Source organism: Myotis yumanensis, unplaced genomic scaffold (genome assembly GCF_028538775.1).
Source record: "Myotis yumanensis isolate MYYU_CA2020_CCGP unplaced genomic scaffold, mMyoYum1.0.hap1 SCAF_18, whole genome shotgun sequence".
Taxonomy (NCBI): domain Eukaryota; kingdom Metazoa; phylum Chordata; class Mammalia; order Chiroptera; family Vespertilionidae; genus Myotis; species Myotis yumanensis.
This window is the reverse complement of record NW_027223769.1, coordinates 23,096,130-23,114,604: the sequence shown is the minus strand read 5'-3', so window position 1 is coordinate 23,114,604 and position 18,475 is coordinate 23,096,130. Positions and strand designations below refer to the sequence as shown.

The window sequence follows — 18,475 nt, the reverse complement described above, 5'->3', positions numbered from 1 at the left end:
TGCTGTGGGTAGTTGGTAGGAAGATTACTGTCAAAGGATTATTGATTTTAGTAATGACATTTATTGACAAAGAACAAATATTTTTATCTTTTTCTGAGGGAAATTATAAGCATCATGGGAGTCTGAAAGTCTCTGCAAGAACTGTATTAAATATCTATGATTCATGACTGACAGACAAACCTGGAGAATTCACAATGAATGCACCAGATTGCAGCTACTAAAAGGAGGCAATGAATGCCCTACAGATTCTAGTAGGCTAAGGACTCAAGAGATTACTGCACTCTGGAATCCAATGACAACAGTGTGGGAAATTAACGCTAAGAATGTAAATTTCTACATAATTGTACATCTACTCCAGCACCTGATTGCTTAGGAAAAACCTGGGGAAGTGCTTCTGGGAAATGATTAGTCTAGAGAACAGACTGGACAGTCACCTTTGGCCTGGGAGACACTGGGCCCAGACTCACTCAGCCATAACCACAGAGAGTTTAGTAAGCTCATGATTATGGTGCATTTGGCAAAGTATGTACTCATTAAGGTAACACTTGCTTTTATGCTTCACAGTTTACTATTTGTTAAGAGATCACTAAATCAAAGCACAGAATAGGGAAAATCGATGGTTAACCACAGACAGGTATAAAAGTCTACTGTATCAGGGAAGAAAACTTTGAAAAAGAAAGAAACCCATCCAAAATATATTATTTCAAAGCATTCCTCCCTATGACTGAGGATGGATAATGTGGTGGAAAATGAAGAAAAAATTATTCCTTTTCCTTCAATTCCTAAAAACCACGAATCCATAAAAACCCAGTTGGCTAAACGTAATGTGGGCAAAGCCACTACCTCACTATTGAAGGCTTGAGCGCTGGGCTGGGAAAGCACGTTTATTCTGGGCACAGGACGAGGCAGGCGTGCTTACTTATCCTCCAGGTGCTGAGTCACTCACTAGCTCTTTCATCAAGCTAAATTTCAGAAATCCCTGGAGGTTAGCTTGGTGCTTCGAAATAAAGTCTAACCAATCTATTTTCTTTTTTCTGTACACCTTAGTACAAGTAAAGAATATATAGGTTTATTCCTAACCACCCCCTCCCCTTCCCATGCAGCATTAAGGATAAAATGCAAATATAGGGTATCTTGATCAATTCTTGGTCTGGGGCCTAGGCACATACACTGTCACAGAGGTTTCTTTCCTCAGACAATCACCAGCAAGGACTGCTTCTGAGGAATTATATCCAGAAGCTAGCTTTCTGTATCGCTAGGCTTGGTATATGGGGGAAGAGACTACATTTGTCTACTTTTCCCACCATGGGAGGTACAATTACAGTCTACTCTGGGTCATGGTAATAGGGGCTAAGGTGAAATTTTATTCCAAATCAAAATTCTATGGAAATTTGGCATTTTGGACTAAAAATTGTGATTTTAATGATTAGCAGAAAAATACAAGTAATATTCAATTTTTAATAAAAATGCAAACAGAAAAATAAGACTACTGAATTATGGTTTTTTAAAGTTTCTCTGAGGACAAAGCCTCAACTTTCAAATTTAATGAAACAGAAACAGAGGCATTGTATTTATAATATTTTAAACTTTATTTATTATTATTTTTAAAATTTTTATTCATTTTAGAAAGAGAGAGAAACATCAATTTGTTGTCCCACTTATTTATGCATTCATTGGTTGATTCTTGTATGTGCCCTAACCAGGAATCGGATCCACATCCTGGGCATATCGGGAAGACGCTCTAACTAACTGAACTAGTGGCGAGGGCTTAACTTTGCATTATGTACTGGAATTCTAGTTATTAACTGCTTATGAATCCTGCACAAGAATAACTTTATCTCCTCAAGCCAAGTATGCTAGTTTTTTCTAACTATCTTTACAGAACTGATTGTAGAGTTTGGAGGTAAAAAGAAAGGCCCTTCCACATACAGTTACCCTAGTGCGTTGGTCGGCAAACTCATTAGTCAACAGAGCCAAATATCAACAGTACAACGATTGAAATTTCTTTTGAGAGCCAAATTTTTTAAACTTAAACTATATAGGTAGGTATATTGTTATTAACTTAATTAGGGTACTCCTAAGGCTTAGGAAGAGCCACACTCAAGCGGCCAAAGAGCCGCATGTGGCTCGCGAGCCACAGTTTGCTGACCACGGCCCTAGTCTAACAAGAAAAGGTAGTATAATTTGAAAACAACATGCTTTCTTTATCCTTCAGGCCTGGAATTCATGACCTGTCATACATCAGCAATAAAAAGAAACAGAAAAGTCCAATTCATTTCAGATCTCTTTCAGCCTCAACTCAATTAAACCCACTGAGACAGGAAAATTCTCTTTTGGTGGAGGACCTTTGCTGAGGTACTAGAAGTTGGTTTGCCTTGATTATGAGTTTAGTCAATCCAATCTAGCAAGTTACCTTAAAAAAATTCTAGCAAACAATGCATTTTATCTATTTCTTTAAGTATACAGCTCTTTTTATTGATTACTAGAGGCCCGATGCACGAAATTCGTGCAAGAGTAGGCCTTCCTTCCCCTTGCTGCCGGTACTGGCTTCCCTCCAGGACCTGGGATCCAAGCCTCCCTTTGGCCACCAGCAGGCACCTGGGATCCGGGCTTCCCTCACAGCCCTGGCTTCATCCGGAAAGATGTCTGGTCTATATTATGCTTTTATTATTATAGATGAGCTCAAACTTCTGCTCTGCAGCAAAATCCACATTCTTACAATGAAATGCCTGAAGAAACAATATTCCATGTCTGATACTCACTGTGATATCATAAATGATCCAGATACAGTTGGGACAGTGTCAGGAAGAGGCTCTTCAGCTGATAAAATGTGACATTCAAAATAGTAGAAATATTTTCCTTACCGCCTGCTGGCAGTTAATTCCAAGGTTCCCTTTCTCCCCTCGAACTACTTTCATCAGACAATGCAGGGTTCGGCCTTTTCGATGTAATCCAGAACAGTGGTGTTCAATCTCCCCCCGACAGCTCAGGATGATCTCAGGGCTCAAAGAAAAGTCTTCCATCAACATGCGTCGGTAATCCAACATCTCCCCCTGGCACTCACTGCTCACTTGTCGCCCTAAGTTAGGATTTAAGCCATAACATTATGGTGAGCATTAGGATCAAGTATCACCACATATGAATATACCAGTCACATTATTATCTAGACTGAAAAGCTTAGAATTTAGCAAAAACTTTATCAGCATAAAATGAGTTTAAGATTCCAGAGACTAGGGTTTATCCTGTCAGTGTTCTGCATTATACAGATTTTATATTACTAAACTAATCATGCAAATGTTTTACCAATGAAAGTCTTATCAACAAGATAACTATGTGGGTAAAAACGAAAGCCTAGAACAATCTCTATTGGCCCACAGTAAAAGCTTGTGGAAAGACTACCATTTAAATATTCACTATAGCTTCCCACCTTCCGTCAGCTATAAATGCCAACTGGGAAAACTTAAGTAATGTTTTAAAACACAGCTTTATTGACGTACAGTTGACATGTAAGAAACTATACTTTCAAAGTATACAACTGGGTAAGTTTCATATACATATACATTGGTGAAACCATCACCACAATCAAGATACTGATCACACTTATCAACTCCAAAAGTTTCCCTGTGCTCTCTTGTAATCCCTCCCTTCCTTTCCTATCCACACCCCCAACCTCAACCTCAGTCAACCATTGACTTGCTTTCTGTGACTATAGATTAGTTTAATAGTTTGTAATTTTTAGAAGTCTATATAAATAGAATCATATCATATGGACTCTTTTTTGTTTGACTTCTACTCAGCATAACTATTTTAAGATTTATCCATGTATTGACAATTCATTCCTTTTTATTGCTAAGTAATACTATTCCATAATGTAGATATGCTACAATTTGTTTATCCCTTTCAACTACGGATGAACATTTGGGTTATTTCCAGTTTGGGGCTATTACTGGTACATATAGAGCTATTATTAGTATTTACGTGTAAGAGTTTACATGGACATTCGCTTTCATATGTCCGGGTCATATGGGAGATGTATGTTTAACTTCTTAAGAAACTGGCAAACTATTTTCCCAAGTGGTTGTACCCTTTAAATTCTCATCAGCAATGTACAATAGTTCCAGTTTTTCCATATTCTTGTCAACACTTATTATGATCAGTCTTTTTTTAGCAATCTGTATAACTTCTCTGAATTATCTGTTCATATCCTCTGGCCATTTATTTACTGAGTCTTTTTTGTGTTTCTTGTCAATTTGCAGTTTAAGGACATTAACTCTCTATTTTTCAAATACCAAAATTAGATTACATTATGCATATTGTTTTATAATATGCCTTTACTAGTCAATAATCTCTACTTTTCATTTTAGGATTCACCTAATATGCAGACCATAATCAATATTCTCCAGCTGTCTCCAAAATGCCCTTTGTTTGGTATTCAGTCCAAGACCATGCATTGCCTCTAGTTGCTATTTCATTGCTTTCAAACATCCAGATATGAAAAAAAAATTACCAAAAAGTTCTGAGTTTTCTTTAATGACTGATTTTTTCCCCCACTTAACTTTTTAATCACTAACCAACTCTCCCAGCACCATTTATTCAATGAGAGAAAGAAATTTCATTTTTGTAGTCTATAGCGAGTATTAAAGACAACCCTGGCTTTTCATACATCCTTCTTGGATCCTCTGTCAGGGGTTGACATTTGGACTAAACAGACCGTGAGTCTGACTCTACGGGGGATAATCCTTTCATCTTTTACTGTTTAATTTCTTAACATCATCATTGTTATAATAATAATAACATTACCTATCACTTGTTATATACTAAGTGCTATGCCAAATAGCCTCATTCAATCCTCATATGAACTCAACATAGGAACATAGGTAATATTATTTTTTATAGATAAGAAAAATGAGGTTTAGAGAAATTAAAAAATGGAAACAATGGACACCTAGCCAGTTAGTTTGGTGATAGAACCGTAACTTGGAAGTCATCTCTCTCTGACCCAAGCTCATCTGCTAAACCAACCTTCCTAATGCCGCGACCCTTTAATACAGTTCCTCTTGTGATGACCCCCCAATTTCATTGTTACAAATTGAACATAATTAAAGCATAGTGATTAATCACAAAAACAATATGTAATTATATATGTGTTTTCTGATGGTCTTAGGCGACCCCTGTGAAAGGGTCGTTCGACCCCCAAAAGGGTCTAGACCCACAGGTTGAGAACCGCTGTAAACCATTATACTACTCTGTCCTAAAAATGTGGTACAGTACAGGGTGTGGCAAAAGTAGGTTTACAGTTGTGAGTATGCAAAACAGAGTTCATTCTTGTATTGTTATTTATTTATTTATATTACTTTTAAATTCTCACCTGAGTGTATGTTAATTGATTTTAGAGAGGAAGTAAGGGAGAGAGAAAGAGACAGAGAAATATCAATGTGAGAGAGAAACTTCTATTGGTTGCCTCCTGTGTGCACCCCAACGGGGATTGAACCAGCAAGCTGGGTGTGTGCTCTGACTGGGAATCTACCTGGCAAGCTTTTGGGGTATGGTGCTCCAACCAACTGCGCCACACTGGCCAGGGCTTATTTGTTAATTATTGTATTATTTTTCCATACAAACAACTGTGAACCTATTTTTTGCCACACCCTGTAGGTATTTTAAAATGCTAAAATATTTGGATTTGAGAAATATTCTTTACTTTGTAAAAAAAAAAAAAAGAAGCAGCAGCAAGCAGAGATATAAAGAAAAACAAAATTGGAGATTAATGAGCTAAGAGGAAGGGCCTTCAACAAGGTGTAGGGATGCCAACCCTTCAATTCTTAAAAAAAGACTCTTAAATAACAAGGCACAGGTGTACTCAAAAGAGCAAATATAGGCAAACAGTAACAGTACATGAAGCTTTAAAATGTAAATCCAAAAAGGAATTAAAAGGATAAAAAGAAATAAACTCTCACCTCTATGCACAGCTGACTCCAGACACATCAGAAGGTAGGAGAGCCTGGCTTCACGGGACCGGGGAAGGTTCTCCACATTGCACCGGTATTTTTTTAAGTCACTCTTACAGGATTTGGCCAATGAATAACTGACCTTATAATCTTGGGCAATCAGCTTCTGGCGGGTTGTTAGTGCTTCTCGACACTGAGTAAAGAAGACAGCGAGAGAGTTGTAACACTGCTCAAGTGGTTCAGCTGTTCCCATGTACCTCTCATGGCCAAGTACATGTCAACAACAACAGCCGTTGTTACCAAGATGCCTCTTTTAAGCTTGGTTAAAATTTAACACAAGCATGCTAAACTAGCGTGACAAGAGGCAGAGGTAAATGGGTGGGGACCCCTAGATTTCTACAGTGAACTGCTGATGGTTGCTGCAATAGCTGTCCTAAACACATACATATTTGGTAGATTCTAATACAAGATCTTGACAAAGTATTCTTTTTCTATTTAACAATATTCCTAAAGTAAATTTCACCAGAATCAAAGTAGAAACTAACATAATACTTCAGAAGTTCCATTCTATACTTTTTAAATATAATTACTCAATAGTAAAGGAACTGAAAATGAAAAACATTTCAGCTGCACAGAAAATGACAGAATTAAAAAAACACACACAAAAATAATTACTTTTAAAGGTAATAAATTTTTTTTTGCATTCATCCAGGAACAGAATACTAAGAGTAATGAAAATGCTTAATGAAACATCTGCTGAAAAATTAAATAGCTAATTATCTATGAAGTACATTGGTTTGGTTAGCCTAAACTTCCTGAGTATGTAAGACTGACTTCAGTGTAATTCTGATATAAAATTCTCCATTTTGCCCTGGCTGGTGAGACTCAGTTGGTTGGGCATTGGCCCATGCACCAGAGAGTTGCTGGTTCAATTCCCGGTCAGGGCACATGCCTGGGTTTTGGGCTCAGTCCCCAGTAGGGACGGTACAGGAAGCAGCCAATTGAAGTTTTGTTCTCACATCAATGTTTCTCTCTCTCCCTCTCCCTTCCTCACTCTCTAAAAAAATCACTAAAATTTTAAAAATCACTTAAAAAAATTTTTTTTCAATTTTACTCCCCAAACTGATTCCAAATTGGCTTTCAAATGTCCAGATATCACAAATAACGCTTCATTTTCTTGGCTTAAGCAAAATATGCTTTGGTTCCCTACTAAAAGCCAGTGTCTCGCCTCTGAAAAGGGTTAGCTTTACCAGTCATTTATTTTGATATTAGTTTATAAGAATATTATTTGAGATGATTTGAGAAAGCTTTTAAGAATGAATAAGTCCTAGCTAGTTTGGCTCAATGGACAGAGCGTCTGCCTGCAGACTGAAGGGTCCTGGGTTTGATTCTGGTCAAGGGCACATGCCCAAATGACGAGCTCGATCCCCAGTAGGGGCGTGCAGGAAGCAGCCAATCAATGATTCTCCCTCATCATTGACCTCTCTCTCTCTCTATCTCTCTCTCTTTCTCTCCCCGCCCCTTCACCCTTCCTCTCTGAAATCAATAAAAAATATCCTATGTAATAAAAGCATAATATGCAAATTGATCAAATGGCTGAACAGTGGAACGACCATCCGGGACCATGCTTTGGTGCCAGGCCAGCCAAGGTGGGTGCAATGCAATTGATCAGGGGCCTGGCCATTGCCCCATGATCGCCCCTCTTTGAGGGAAGCCCAGGTCCTGGGTGCTGGAGGGAAGCCGGTGCCAGCAGCCTTGGGAAGGAAGGCCTACTCTTGCACTAATTTTGTGCATCAGGCCTCGTGTGTGTGTGTGTGTGTGTGTGTGTGTGTAAAAGAAATGAATAAAATATTGGTCTGTTTTAAAGTAATACTTACCTTTTCACTCATGGATTCTTCAAATTTATGGTTGAAGAGGCACTTATATACTCTGCCTTCACCAGCTTGTGTCTACAAGGTGAAACATACCCATTGTTTTGATTATTAGGTAAGTAGTTATGCTAGACAGTATCCATAATCCTATATAGAACTTTCTGTTAAATTAATATAATGTGAGTACATTTGAACAAATGGCTCAGCCATTTATAAAATTTAGTAGCCTTTAAAAGAAAATAGTGCCTGCAGAAAAGGTAAAAATATGTTTCCTAGATGTCTTGACTACTGTCATTTAGTCCCAGATATAGTGTTAATTAGGGAATCAAGAGAAGTGGCAATGAGCCTTCCTTTTTACAACGTAAAACTTATAATTAGCCGAAACCGGTTTGGCTCAGTGGATAGAGCGTCGGCCTGCGGACTGAAAGGTCCCGGGTTCGATTCCGGTCAAGAGCATGTACCTTGGTTGCGGGCACATACCCAGTAGGAGATGTGCAGGAGGCAGCTGATGGATGTTTCTCTCTCATCGATGTTTCTAACTCTCTCTCTCCCTTCCTCTCTGTAAAAAGTCAATAAAATATATTTTAAAAAAAACAACTTGTAATTAATGGCTTTGACAGTGAAAGCTGTTATATCAAAATAGCAGGCAGAGTGGGAATGTACACAAGTCATGCTCAGTTCTTCGATGTAAAGATGGAGATTCTTCTATTTACAGTGTTAGGGAGTTGTTCTGTAGGGTCTGTGGGTAGCAATAAGGGATTTGGTTTAACCTGTGTGGTGCTGTGTTGTTGTTTTTTAATCTTGGCCAGAAACATAAACATGTAACACGGCAAAGTTTTAGTCATGGAATAGATGTGAATGGAATTCCCTGGTAAACTAGGATTCCTATAGATAAAATAAACTCCCAAGAACTGATGAGAAGTTAGATAAAGTAGAAAAAATAAGTGTGGAGATTGTCAGAAGCCAAATGTTAACTGGATGTTAAATCAAAGCTGAGCATCCAGCATCATTTTCTGTTACCCTGAGACCAACTCCACCTTCCAGTTTTAGTAGCTTTTCTACATGTGATGTTTGTGTTAAGTTTTTGTTTGTTTGTTTCCTGGAACAGAGTATTTAAAAATATGTAAAAAGAAAAGGAAGAAAAGAACAGTTTCTGAGCTGACTTACATTTTCACAAAAACGCTCCCGATCATCTCGGCAAGCAAAGTATAAATGCCGATCTAAATGAAAGTCATCTGAGGACAGCTCAGCCACGCGGAGAATGGCTTTCTTGCAAACTTCAGAGACTTGAATCTTGGGATCTCCTTCTTCTGCTTCTTTCACCAGGCCTTTCTCCAAACATGATACCACCTCACCTTGTGAATGTGCATCCTAAAATAGTGAGGATACTAATTTTAAAACTCTCACCACAATGACTTTCTACTAAACATCATTTGGTTAAAAACAACAACACACTTCAACATATAGTTAGCTTATTGATGTTCTATTGAGAAATCAGGTGGGAACCAACCACATATTGTAGAAAATGTCCTCAATAATCTTTGGTTAGAATATAATACTTGCATGGTACAAATGGAAACAGAGATCCTGGGAAATTAAGTATAGTTTAGTTAGCACTGGAAATAGAAACCTGAGTTTTTAAAGTTTAAAATGTCAGAAACACTTAAAAGAATCACATTAGCCCAATGCTCAATCATAGCTGATGTCCATACTGAAATAACATTGCAGAAATCTCTGTTCATTTATCTCGGAAGGGTATTTCCCAAGTAATAGTGCTTTTAGTCAAGTCACGAAAACAAGTCACAGAATCCATTGAGAAAATATATAGAGATCCTGTTTCTCCTTTTTTCTATTCTACACTGCCCACAAAGATGCAAATATATACAATCTGTAGTATAATATTCACTTTTATGTTTTGAATTAATCTTATTGCAATCTTAACAAGATTACCACCCTTTATTCAAACTGCTTTTGAGAGCTTTCCTAAAGCCATCCAATTACCTTTACTTGTACATTGCATCCACAAGCATTCATTCATTCATTCATTCAAAATATGAGAAATTTCCCCTAAATATTTTCTATTCAAGCATCCTAATCTTCTATACTCAAAAGATATGCTTCAATAACTTGAGAGGTATAACCATTAATACAGTAAGTCAAAGCAGAAGAAAATATAGTGCTATCACTTATTTACACATTCACACACATAAAATCTTGTTATAGTAAGATACCAGGTCTATGAAATCATCTGTACATAATAAAAAGACCCCTTAAACCAGATAGGGGAATATCTACTTTAAGTAAAATTTCAATTCAACAAAAAGAGTATAGTATTTTTTCTATTTGTTTGATAGAGTTTGTTCCATAGCACACTACTTTCCAAGTAGCTGCATGAAATGTTCATGTTCTCTCCTAACACACCTGTGAAGAGGGGATAAGAGTGGTGTATCTATTGGGCAGATGAGCAAACAGAGGCTTAGAGGGTTTATCAACTCATGCGAGTTGCAGAATGTAAGGTGCCTAGTTAAGACCTTGGGGTTCTATGGAACTTCCTTTATGATTCTATGTAATGTTTACAAACCTGAGATAATCAAAAAGATTTTTGAAGATTAATTCTGAACAGATAAAACTCTCAGGGACAAGAGACAAAAAGATGACAACAGGGAGAAAAGTGAACACAAACCCCAGAAATCTGGAGTAAGGCTTATTTTTAATTCCTACTTTATAAGTGACAGTCAAGTCTGTTTATGACCCACTTAGGCAAGGCCTAACCATTTCCTCCTCCCAAAGGAGAAACAAACCAATGATCACACAGAGTTGGACAGAAACATATCGGGCACTTATTATATACAGTACGTAAGTATTATATACAGCATCATCCTGAGACCGACAGTTTGCATGTTCGATTCCCTGTTGAGGTCCGTACGAGAGGAAACCGATCGATGTTTCTTTCTTTTTCTTCTCCGTTCTCTCTCTCTCCCCCTCCCTCTCCCTTCCTTTCTCCCCACCTCTCTCTCACTCTCTCTAAAATCAACAGAAACATTTCCTTGGGTGAGGATTAAAAAGAAAAAGTAGGCAAGAACTCAGCTTTCATCTCTGCTATGAATTCTCTATTTCAATGTTTCTGGTGTCTTTTGTGATCTACATCATTACCCAAAGAAGAAAAGAATGTCTGAATTATTCAAAGTAATTGGTTAAAAGCAGGGGATGCTCAACTACTGAGTAAAAAGTATAATAGTAATAATATGGCACATGTCTATATTAAGTTCCTGTATGGGATGCCACATTCCACTTTCTCTGCAGACAATGGAAATCATTTACATTTTACTTTTAGAGATCTGCACTTTCATTTTTACAATATTTATTTAGAAAATTCTAAAGGTCTTAATATATAGTCTTTGTTCTAAATTTTATATATATTAACATTTGAAAACATTATCATAATTTTGAAATCATGACATTTATATGTTCATACAAAGAAGGGTACAAACAGGTTAACCATGACCCTTTTTCTGACTTTTAGAGCAGGTCAGTTCAAAGCCAGTCACAGAGGAGTTTGCAAGCTTCAATGGCAACAAATTTGAAATTGATGAGCCTGTTCTCTTCTGTGGTCAGAAGCTGACTCATTAATTTTCCAGGATAATTTTCATATCTAAATAACCAGCTACATAGAAGTAAACTATAGTTAGAAAGGCAGAAAAGGGCTGAGGACATGCCTCCTTTTTTAAATTTGGCTGTAGCACCAGAGTGGATTATATAGGAAAGAACATGTTTTCAGAAGTGCAGGCATGAGTCATCTTACTGTCCCCAAAATACAAGCAAGTCTTTGATGCCAGAGTTGGGGTGCCTGGTATAAACAGAGATTCACCTAACTGGTCACTATAGCAAAAGATAAAAATGACCAAAATATGCATGTTGATGGTTCATAGAAACATCTTTTGTTATTTTAACAAAGCTAAAAACAGCCCTCACTATCATGTCTTTGGGCTCTAGCATTTTCTGCAGTCATTTCAATCACTGCAGACTTAATTCGTACATGCCATTGAAAGTAGGTTTTATATTGACAATTCCAATTGCTAGTGGGAAGCTAACTAGTGATTCTCTTGGAGTCAACAGGGAAGAACTACTACAAAGAGAGGTGAATTGTAATGGTCCACTCTACCGCCTGGACCACTAATCACAAATATAAAGAAGTGTCATCACTGATTCTTGAACAGTGTGTTTGGAACACATAGGTGAAGATAGTAAAGAGTGAGGGTTGGAATTGGACATAATCTCCAATACCCGATGCAATACCCTGCATTATCAGGGTGACTTAGTGCTTTTGTGCCACTTATAAAATCTGCTGGGAAAGGAAAAAAAATCTGCCTTCTTTATTAAACCGGCCTTTTTTTAGCTGCCTGCCAAGTTCACAGCGCTCTCAGGATAGACTCAGAGGTGCCCTGTGAAAGGGCCAGAGCCCTGTGCTGGCATGAAAGAAAGGTTACTCGGTGACAGCCAGACAAGAACCAGCACTAAAACCTTCTGGCATACAATACTATGCCCCTTCCCTCCGTGAGAGAAGCCTGCAAGGCCTGGTGCACTAAACAAACAGGGGCAAAGAGACAAATGGACTTTATTTTTCTTCACATTTCCTAAACATTTGTAGAGTACCTTTCTTATGACAAGCTAGAAGTACTTTCATATATCTTAAAATCTTCTAATATTTAAAAATACGTAAATAAATAGATAGATAAATAAATATTGTCTTTTGTACTGGTGTGCTGAGTGACTTTTTAAAAAATGTTTTCATTGATTTTCAGAGAGAGAGGAAGGGAGAGGGACAGAGAGATAGAAATGTCGATGAGACAGAAACATCGGTTGGCTGCCCCTGCACACCCTCACTGGGGATTGAGCCTGAAATCGGGGCATGTGCCCTAACCAGGAAGCAAACCGGTGACCTCTTGGTTCATGGATTGACGCTCAACCACGGAGCTACACTGGCTGGGCCTGAGTGATTTTTTTATGGCAACAGTGAGGTGTATGCAGAGAAAGTTTTGAGAATTCAAGTCTCTCCTAACCCAACTACTATTCCCACAAGACTACAAAATGCTTTGCCAGAGAATGTTACAGGGAACCAGCAAGTGTTTTAGTATTTTGAAGGTAACACTACTCTTAGCAGATATTAATTCCCCTACTTTCCATACTTTTGGAACATTTTGTCACAAACAGATAAAATGCACTCACAGGTCAACTAGCCTTAGACCTTGGGGCTGACTGGACTTCAACTTTAAGGTCACCTCTAGCCCTAAATGTTTTGCATGCTAGTTATACAAAGCTTTTCATTTCTCAAGTTCCTAAAACCCCTGATGAAACCAGCGTAGTACATACCTTTTCTCCAAGCCGAATGCTGCCGCATTTCAGAATGTTGATGTCATTTTTGCAGTCATCCATGAAGCCACAGATTAGACGGTAATCACTGAAAATGATGGCCGTCATCTTGGTGATGTATTGGTGACATTGGTACTCAGTGATGTTGCCTCTGTGATCCACCAAGCAGGAAACCAAGTAACCTTTTCCTACTGGTTCATCAGCACATTCTTTAATCTGCTCAAAAGACAGTGGCTGTTTTACACAGTATTCTATGCTCACATCAAACAGCTTTTAAGAAAGAAAGAATGATATTTTCCTGTTGATAGTGTGTCATGCCTACTCATACTGTTTGTGCCCTCTAGGAAATACCTGATTAATGTGTTTCATAAGAAAATACAGACATACAAATGCTAGATAGAACTCATGTCCAAATGGAGTAAAAGAGCTTTATTGACATATTTCAGCTTTATTGACATATAATTAAAAGGAGCTTTAAATATTCTAAATGGTTCTACTGAGAAATCCCTTTATGCATGCAAAGAATGCAATAGATGTAAGGAGATTAATCTAGAGAATAAGTCTGGAAAACAGGTGTAGAACTGAAGTCAGGTTGCATGTCCCAAGCCAAGCTACACAGCAAACTATTACCATTAAGTAAACCTAATGGTCAAAGGAAGGAGGAAAGGCATAATATTACTTCTTGACATGACGTTAATGAGTTCTGAACTAACTATAAATGTGGACATGTGTTTTTGAATTTAGTAAAATCTCAACTTTACCACTATGGTCTGGACTGGAATCATGTTTAAAAGGATATACAGTGCAGCTTGGCAAGAAGTCTGGGAAGAGGAGGCCACTGTAAACTTAATTTGGGAGGTTTAGATATATGATCTAGCGGATCAAGCACACAATGATTCCACATGGCTAGTGGCCTGCAAAGTGCATACCAAACCACAAATGCCACTGAAGCAAACTAGCCAAAAAATGCTGAAATTCAGGCATAAAAAAGCAAAATCTACTTATAGGGCTACAAGCTTGAATTATAAAGCAAAGAAGATTGTTTGGGAAAAGACTATTATTACATTTAAAGAAATAAAAAAGCAAACAAAAATGGCAGTTTTGACAAGAGGAAGGAGATAAATGTAAATATCTATTCTGAAAAGAAATGAGAAGGGAATATTTTGGTTGTATTGGTTTTTATAAGCCTATGGAGACCATTCTCCACTATTACACCACTTACTGTAAATGTGTACATAGGGCAAAACAAATACAATCTCTTTCCCAAAAGGTGCTGGGTGAAGGACATACCATACACTTATTATCCTATAGGCCACTGGGTCTCTCTATGTCTAACTCCAGAGCAAGTCAAAGACTCAGTTCAAGACAGAAAGTTGTGTTTACTTTTAAAAAAGCAAACTTTGGAATTTAAGTAAACAGTCTCACACTGGCTTCAAGAGGGAGCATAGTTCTTCAACAGTCAAGATGAATGCAATTCTTTCAGTCTAACCTGGAATTCTTTTTTTATGATGCCTAAAAAGATGGCCATCAATATTATTCCCAGGAAAAGGATATTTTTTGTGTGAGCAAAACAGTGTTCAGTTTCAAAAGTAAAGGAGGAACAGCTCCTTGAAAATCTCACTGGGCTGGTGTAGTTCAGTGGTTGAGTGTCGACCTATGAACCGGGAGGTCATATGACCCAATTGCAGGGTTGATCCCCAGTATAGGGCGTGCAGGAGGCAGCTGATGAATGATTCTCTCTCATCATTGATGTTTCTATCTCCCTCTCCCTCTCCCTTCCTGAAAAAAACATGTATTAAAAAAACACACAACAGGGTAGTGGTAGACACCTGGGTTTGAAAATTTAATGAAGTAGAAATATTCAGATAGGCTCTAATGCTGGGAAATCAGCAGGTTTACAAATCTGAAGAAAGAACAAGAGCACAGTTTGAATTGAACCCTAAGAAGAAATTAAACGTATATTTACTTTTAATCACTTGAGATTTTACTGAAACACAGAGATGTAATACCTATTTGTATTTCAGTTCACTGCCAATTCCAATAGGATGTTTAGTATTTGAATTAGAAGTTTATACTTTTCTTCAACCATTTTATTGGATAAAAGTTTAATATGACAGAAGGGAAATTTCTAAGATTAAGAGCAAAAAACAGCATTAAATCATCAATATATTTATGGGTGGGCGTTAACTCTGAAGTGGCTGGGGCGCAGATCCACTCTGTTGCTGACATGAAGGCTTGGGGAAAGCAAGCAGTATTTGGCTCAATCATGGGGGTATATTAAAAATTTGGTTTGTAATTTGCAGGTATTCTTGGGATATTGTTTTCTCCTTGGAAGTAGGATTCCAAAATTAAGAAAGACAGGAAGGAGATGTAGGATAAAATATTTAGTTGGCAACTATGTTTTTCCTGATATTTAATTTTCTTGACTCTGATATAATCTCCCTCAAGGAAAGGAGAAGTGTCCGTGTCACCTGAATCTTTTACAGAATCAAAGAACCCCCCAAAAGTTACAAGAGGGCCATCATTACATACACATTATAAAAAAGTGTGTGTGTGTGTGTATGTGTGATTCCAGAGTCTAGTTTCCAGCGATCTTCTTCCTTTAAAACCTTTGAATATATATATAAAATAAGCAAGCACAGTGAAATCATTCTGATGTATCTGCATATACTCTAAGCTAAATTTCCACATGGCAATCAAACTGGTATGTATAGCTCTGTTGCTACCTAAGGGAATGTGATAAGAAGAATATTGAAGCTAGAAGCTGAAGATCAATGTTTCAAAGATAGGTCATTCTATTCTGAAGCCTAAGAGTAAATATGAAGAAAGGTCACTGCTATAAAAGAATAAAACATATCTGATCCAAGATTAGAAGGTTTGAGGAAGAAATAGGTTCTACAAAATCCCATAATGAGGATTAAGTGAGGAACACAAGCTGAAGGCTTAATGGTTGGAGCAGGGTCTTCCTTAAAAGCTCAGGAGAAAATATTCCCGACTTTAGTCACCAAATAGGGTAGTTTGAGGATAGATCTACATGTTGCAAGATCTATGATAATTATGTTTGAGGTGGAAAAATAGCAACTGTGTGCTCTGTATATTTCAATATACAGAAATCTCTGGCTTTCTGGAATTTCTATTACTGATTACAAAAAATAAAATAAGAATTTCTATATCGCAATTTTCACTAATATTATTTGTTCACATTAAGCCAAGAGAATTGAAAAATTTCCCCAATTAATATCCATACAAATACTACACATTTTCATTATTTTTGTCTTTAGTCTCAACATCCATTTATAACAATTGACATAATCTTTTTACACATATTTTTAAGGCTAACTCCTATTATTTGAAGCATATGCCTCTGTGGTTCCATTGATCCAACTATATAGCCAAAATACTTAGGAATATTTATAAGCCTCCTGGGGAAACCATTTTGGTATGCCTCAGACATAAGCAGACTGTGAAAGTGTGAGAGCAGAGCTGAAGACAGAAGCAGTTGTATTCTCTGGGTACCAACAGAGCCTGATTATCAGCTTGCCTGAATCAACAGCATCCTACTGTAAGTGTAGGTGAACATTAACAAAAAGAAGTCTAATTACACTGGCCTTGGCCTATCTCTCAACCAATACAGATGTGAATTCCAAGAAAAGTAAAGTAACTGAATGAGTCATTCCTTCCTTAATGACTAGTCTGATAGAGATGTAATTTTCTCTTCTATGCCATTAAACACCCACAAAATTCTTTTACAACCTACCTCTGATATGGTAGATTTGCAAACCTCTCTGGCCACAGATTCAAATTTGGGATCTGTAGTTAGGTTCAGCTTATAATTCCACAACAACTAGGTACAAGAGAAGAAACAAACTTCAGTTAGACTTGTATGAAATTTACCATCAATTTCATAAATATAAGTGATTTATGATAAATTATGACACAAATAAATGATAAAAGTTCATTGTACAGAGTCAGATAAAGCATATTCAGACTTCAGTTAACAAACAGAAAAGGGGAACAAAATGCCACTGCATTTGTAGATACAAAGGGAAAAAGGTACAGACAAAATAAAACTACCATTCAGATATATTTTTTTTTTACTAAACATTTTTTTTTAAGTCAAGAAAAAAACTAAAACCAAAATCCCTGCTGTAGTTTTCAGAGAAAATATAAATAGGTAGTATAAGCTAAATTCTGCTTAAGCCCAAAAACTCTAATCCAAAAGCTGAGATTTTGGGGTTTAGTCACAGATTTCACAATCAACAGAACTTTCATAAATCAGTTTATGAAGGAGAGTCACCGAGAGTCTAGTTTCCAGGTATATCTGTCTTCATTCCTTTAAAACCCTTGACACCCACCATAAGGTTGACTTTACACTCCTTTTATTACACTTTATTCCTCAGTATTAGATTCTTTTTGATGCTATTATAAATTAAATTGTTTTCTTAATTTCATTTTCAATTATTCATTGCTGGTCAACAGAACATACAACTGATTTTTGTAAATTAACCTATCCATGAAATCTTTAGTCTAATTATGCATTTTAGAAAATTTCCCATAATAAAAGCTTAAAAAACTAGTATTGAATTTAACCAAATGCTTTTTAATGTGTCTATTGAGATTTAACATTATTTTTCTTCTTCACTGTGATTATTTTTCAAATATTAAACTTAACCTCAATTATAGAGTAAAACCAATTCAGTCTTGATGTATTTCCCTTCTTATATTTTACTGGATTCAGTTTGCTACTAACTTGCTTAGCATTGTCTCATCTATAACTCATGACTGACATTGGCCTGTGCTTCTTTTCTTGATATATACTTGTTAGGAGATATTAAGGTTATGATAGCCTTGTAACAAACGGGGAAATGTTTCCACGTTTTTACTGTGTGAAAGACTGATGTGTAAAAATTAACCAATAAATCCATCTGGTCCTGGAAGTTTCATTTTTGGGAAGATTTTTATTTACAGATCCAATTTTTTTTTTTGGTATCATAATCTTTTTTTTTCTTTATTGATTTAAAATAAACATTGGGTTATTTAGATATTCAACTTATGTTAGTTTTAGTAAGTTTGTTTTTCTAGGAATTTGTCCATTGCATCATTTTCAATTTCACTGGCCAAAAAAATTGTTCATAACTATCTTATCTCTTGCTTTAATGACATTAATTTATCCCTGAACTCTCTACTAGGTAGAAAGTTATTCAATTTTAAAAATTTGTTCCGTTACCAATAATGGGGAAAATTATAATGCCAACCCACGTGTTTTATTAGATTGCCAGGTCTGTCATA

The 18,475-nt window shown here is 36.8% G+C and overlaps 1 protein-coding gene across 1 annotated transcript in view; it reads right to left on the bottom strand.

Moving 5' to 3' along the window:
- Positions 1–18,475, bottom strand: part of GLG1 (golgi glycoprotein 1) — a 108,375-nt gene that overhangs the window by 30,886 nt on the left and 59,014 nt on the right. The window contains exons 3-8 of the mRNA XM_070398267.1: positions 16,944–17,030; positions 13,187–13,402; positions 8,984–9,187; positions 7,823–7,894; positions 5,955–6,138; positions 2,865–3,079 (exon numbers count right to left, since the gene is read on the bottom strand). Coding sequence (XP_070254368.1) covers positions 2,865–3,079; positions 5,955–6,138; positions 7,823–7,894; positions 8,984–9,187; positions 13,187–13,402; positions 16,944–17,030 — 978 coding nt within the window. The remainder of the gene's footprint in view (positions 1–2,864; positions 3,080–5,954; positions 6,139–7,822; positions 7,895–8,983; positions 9,188–13,186; positions 13,403–16,943; positions 17,031–18,475) is intronic.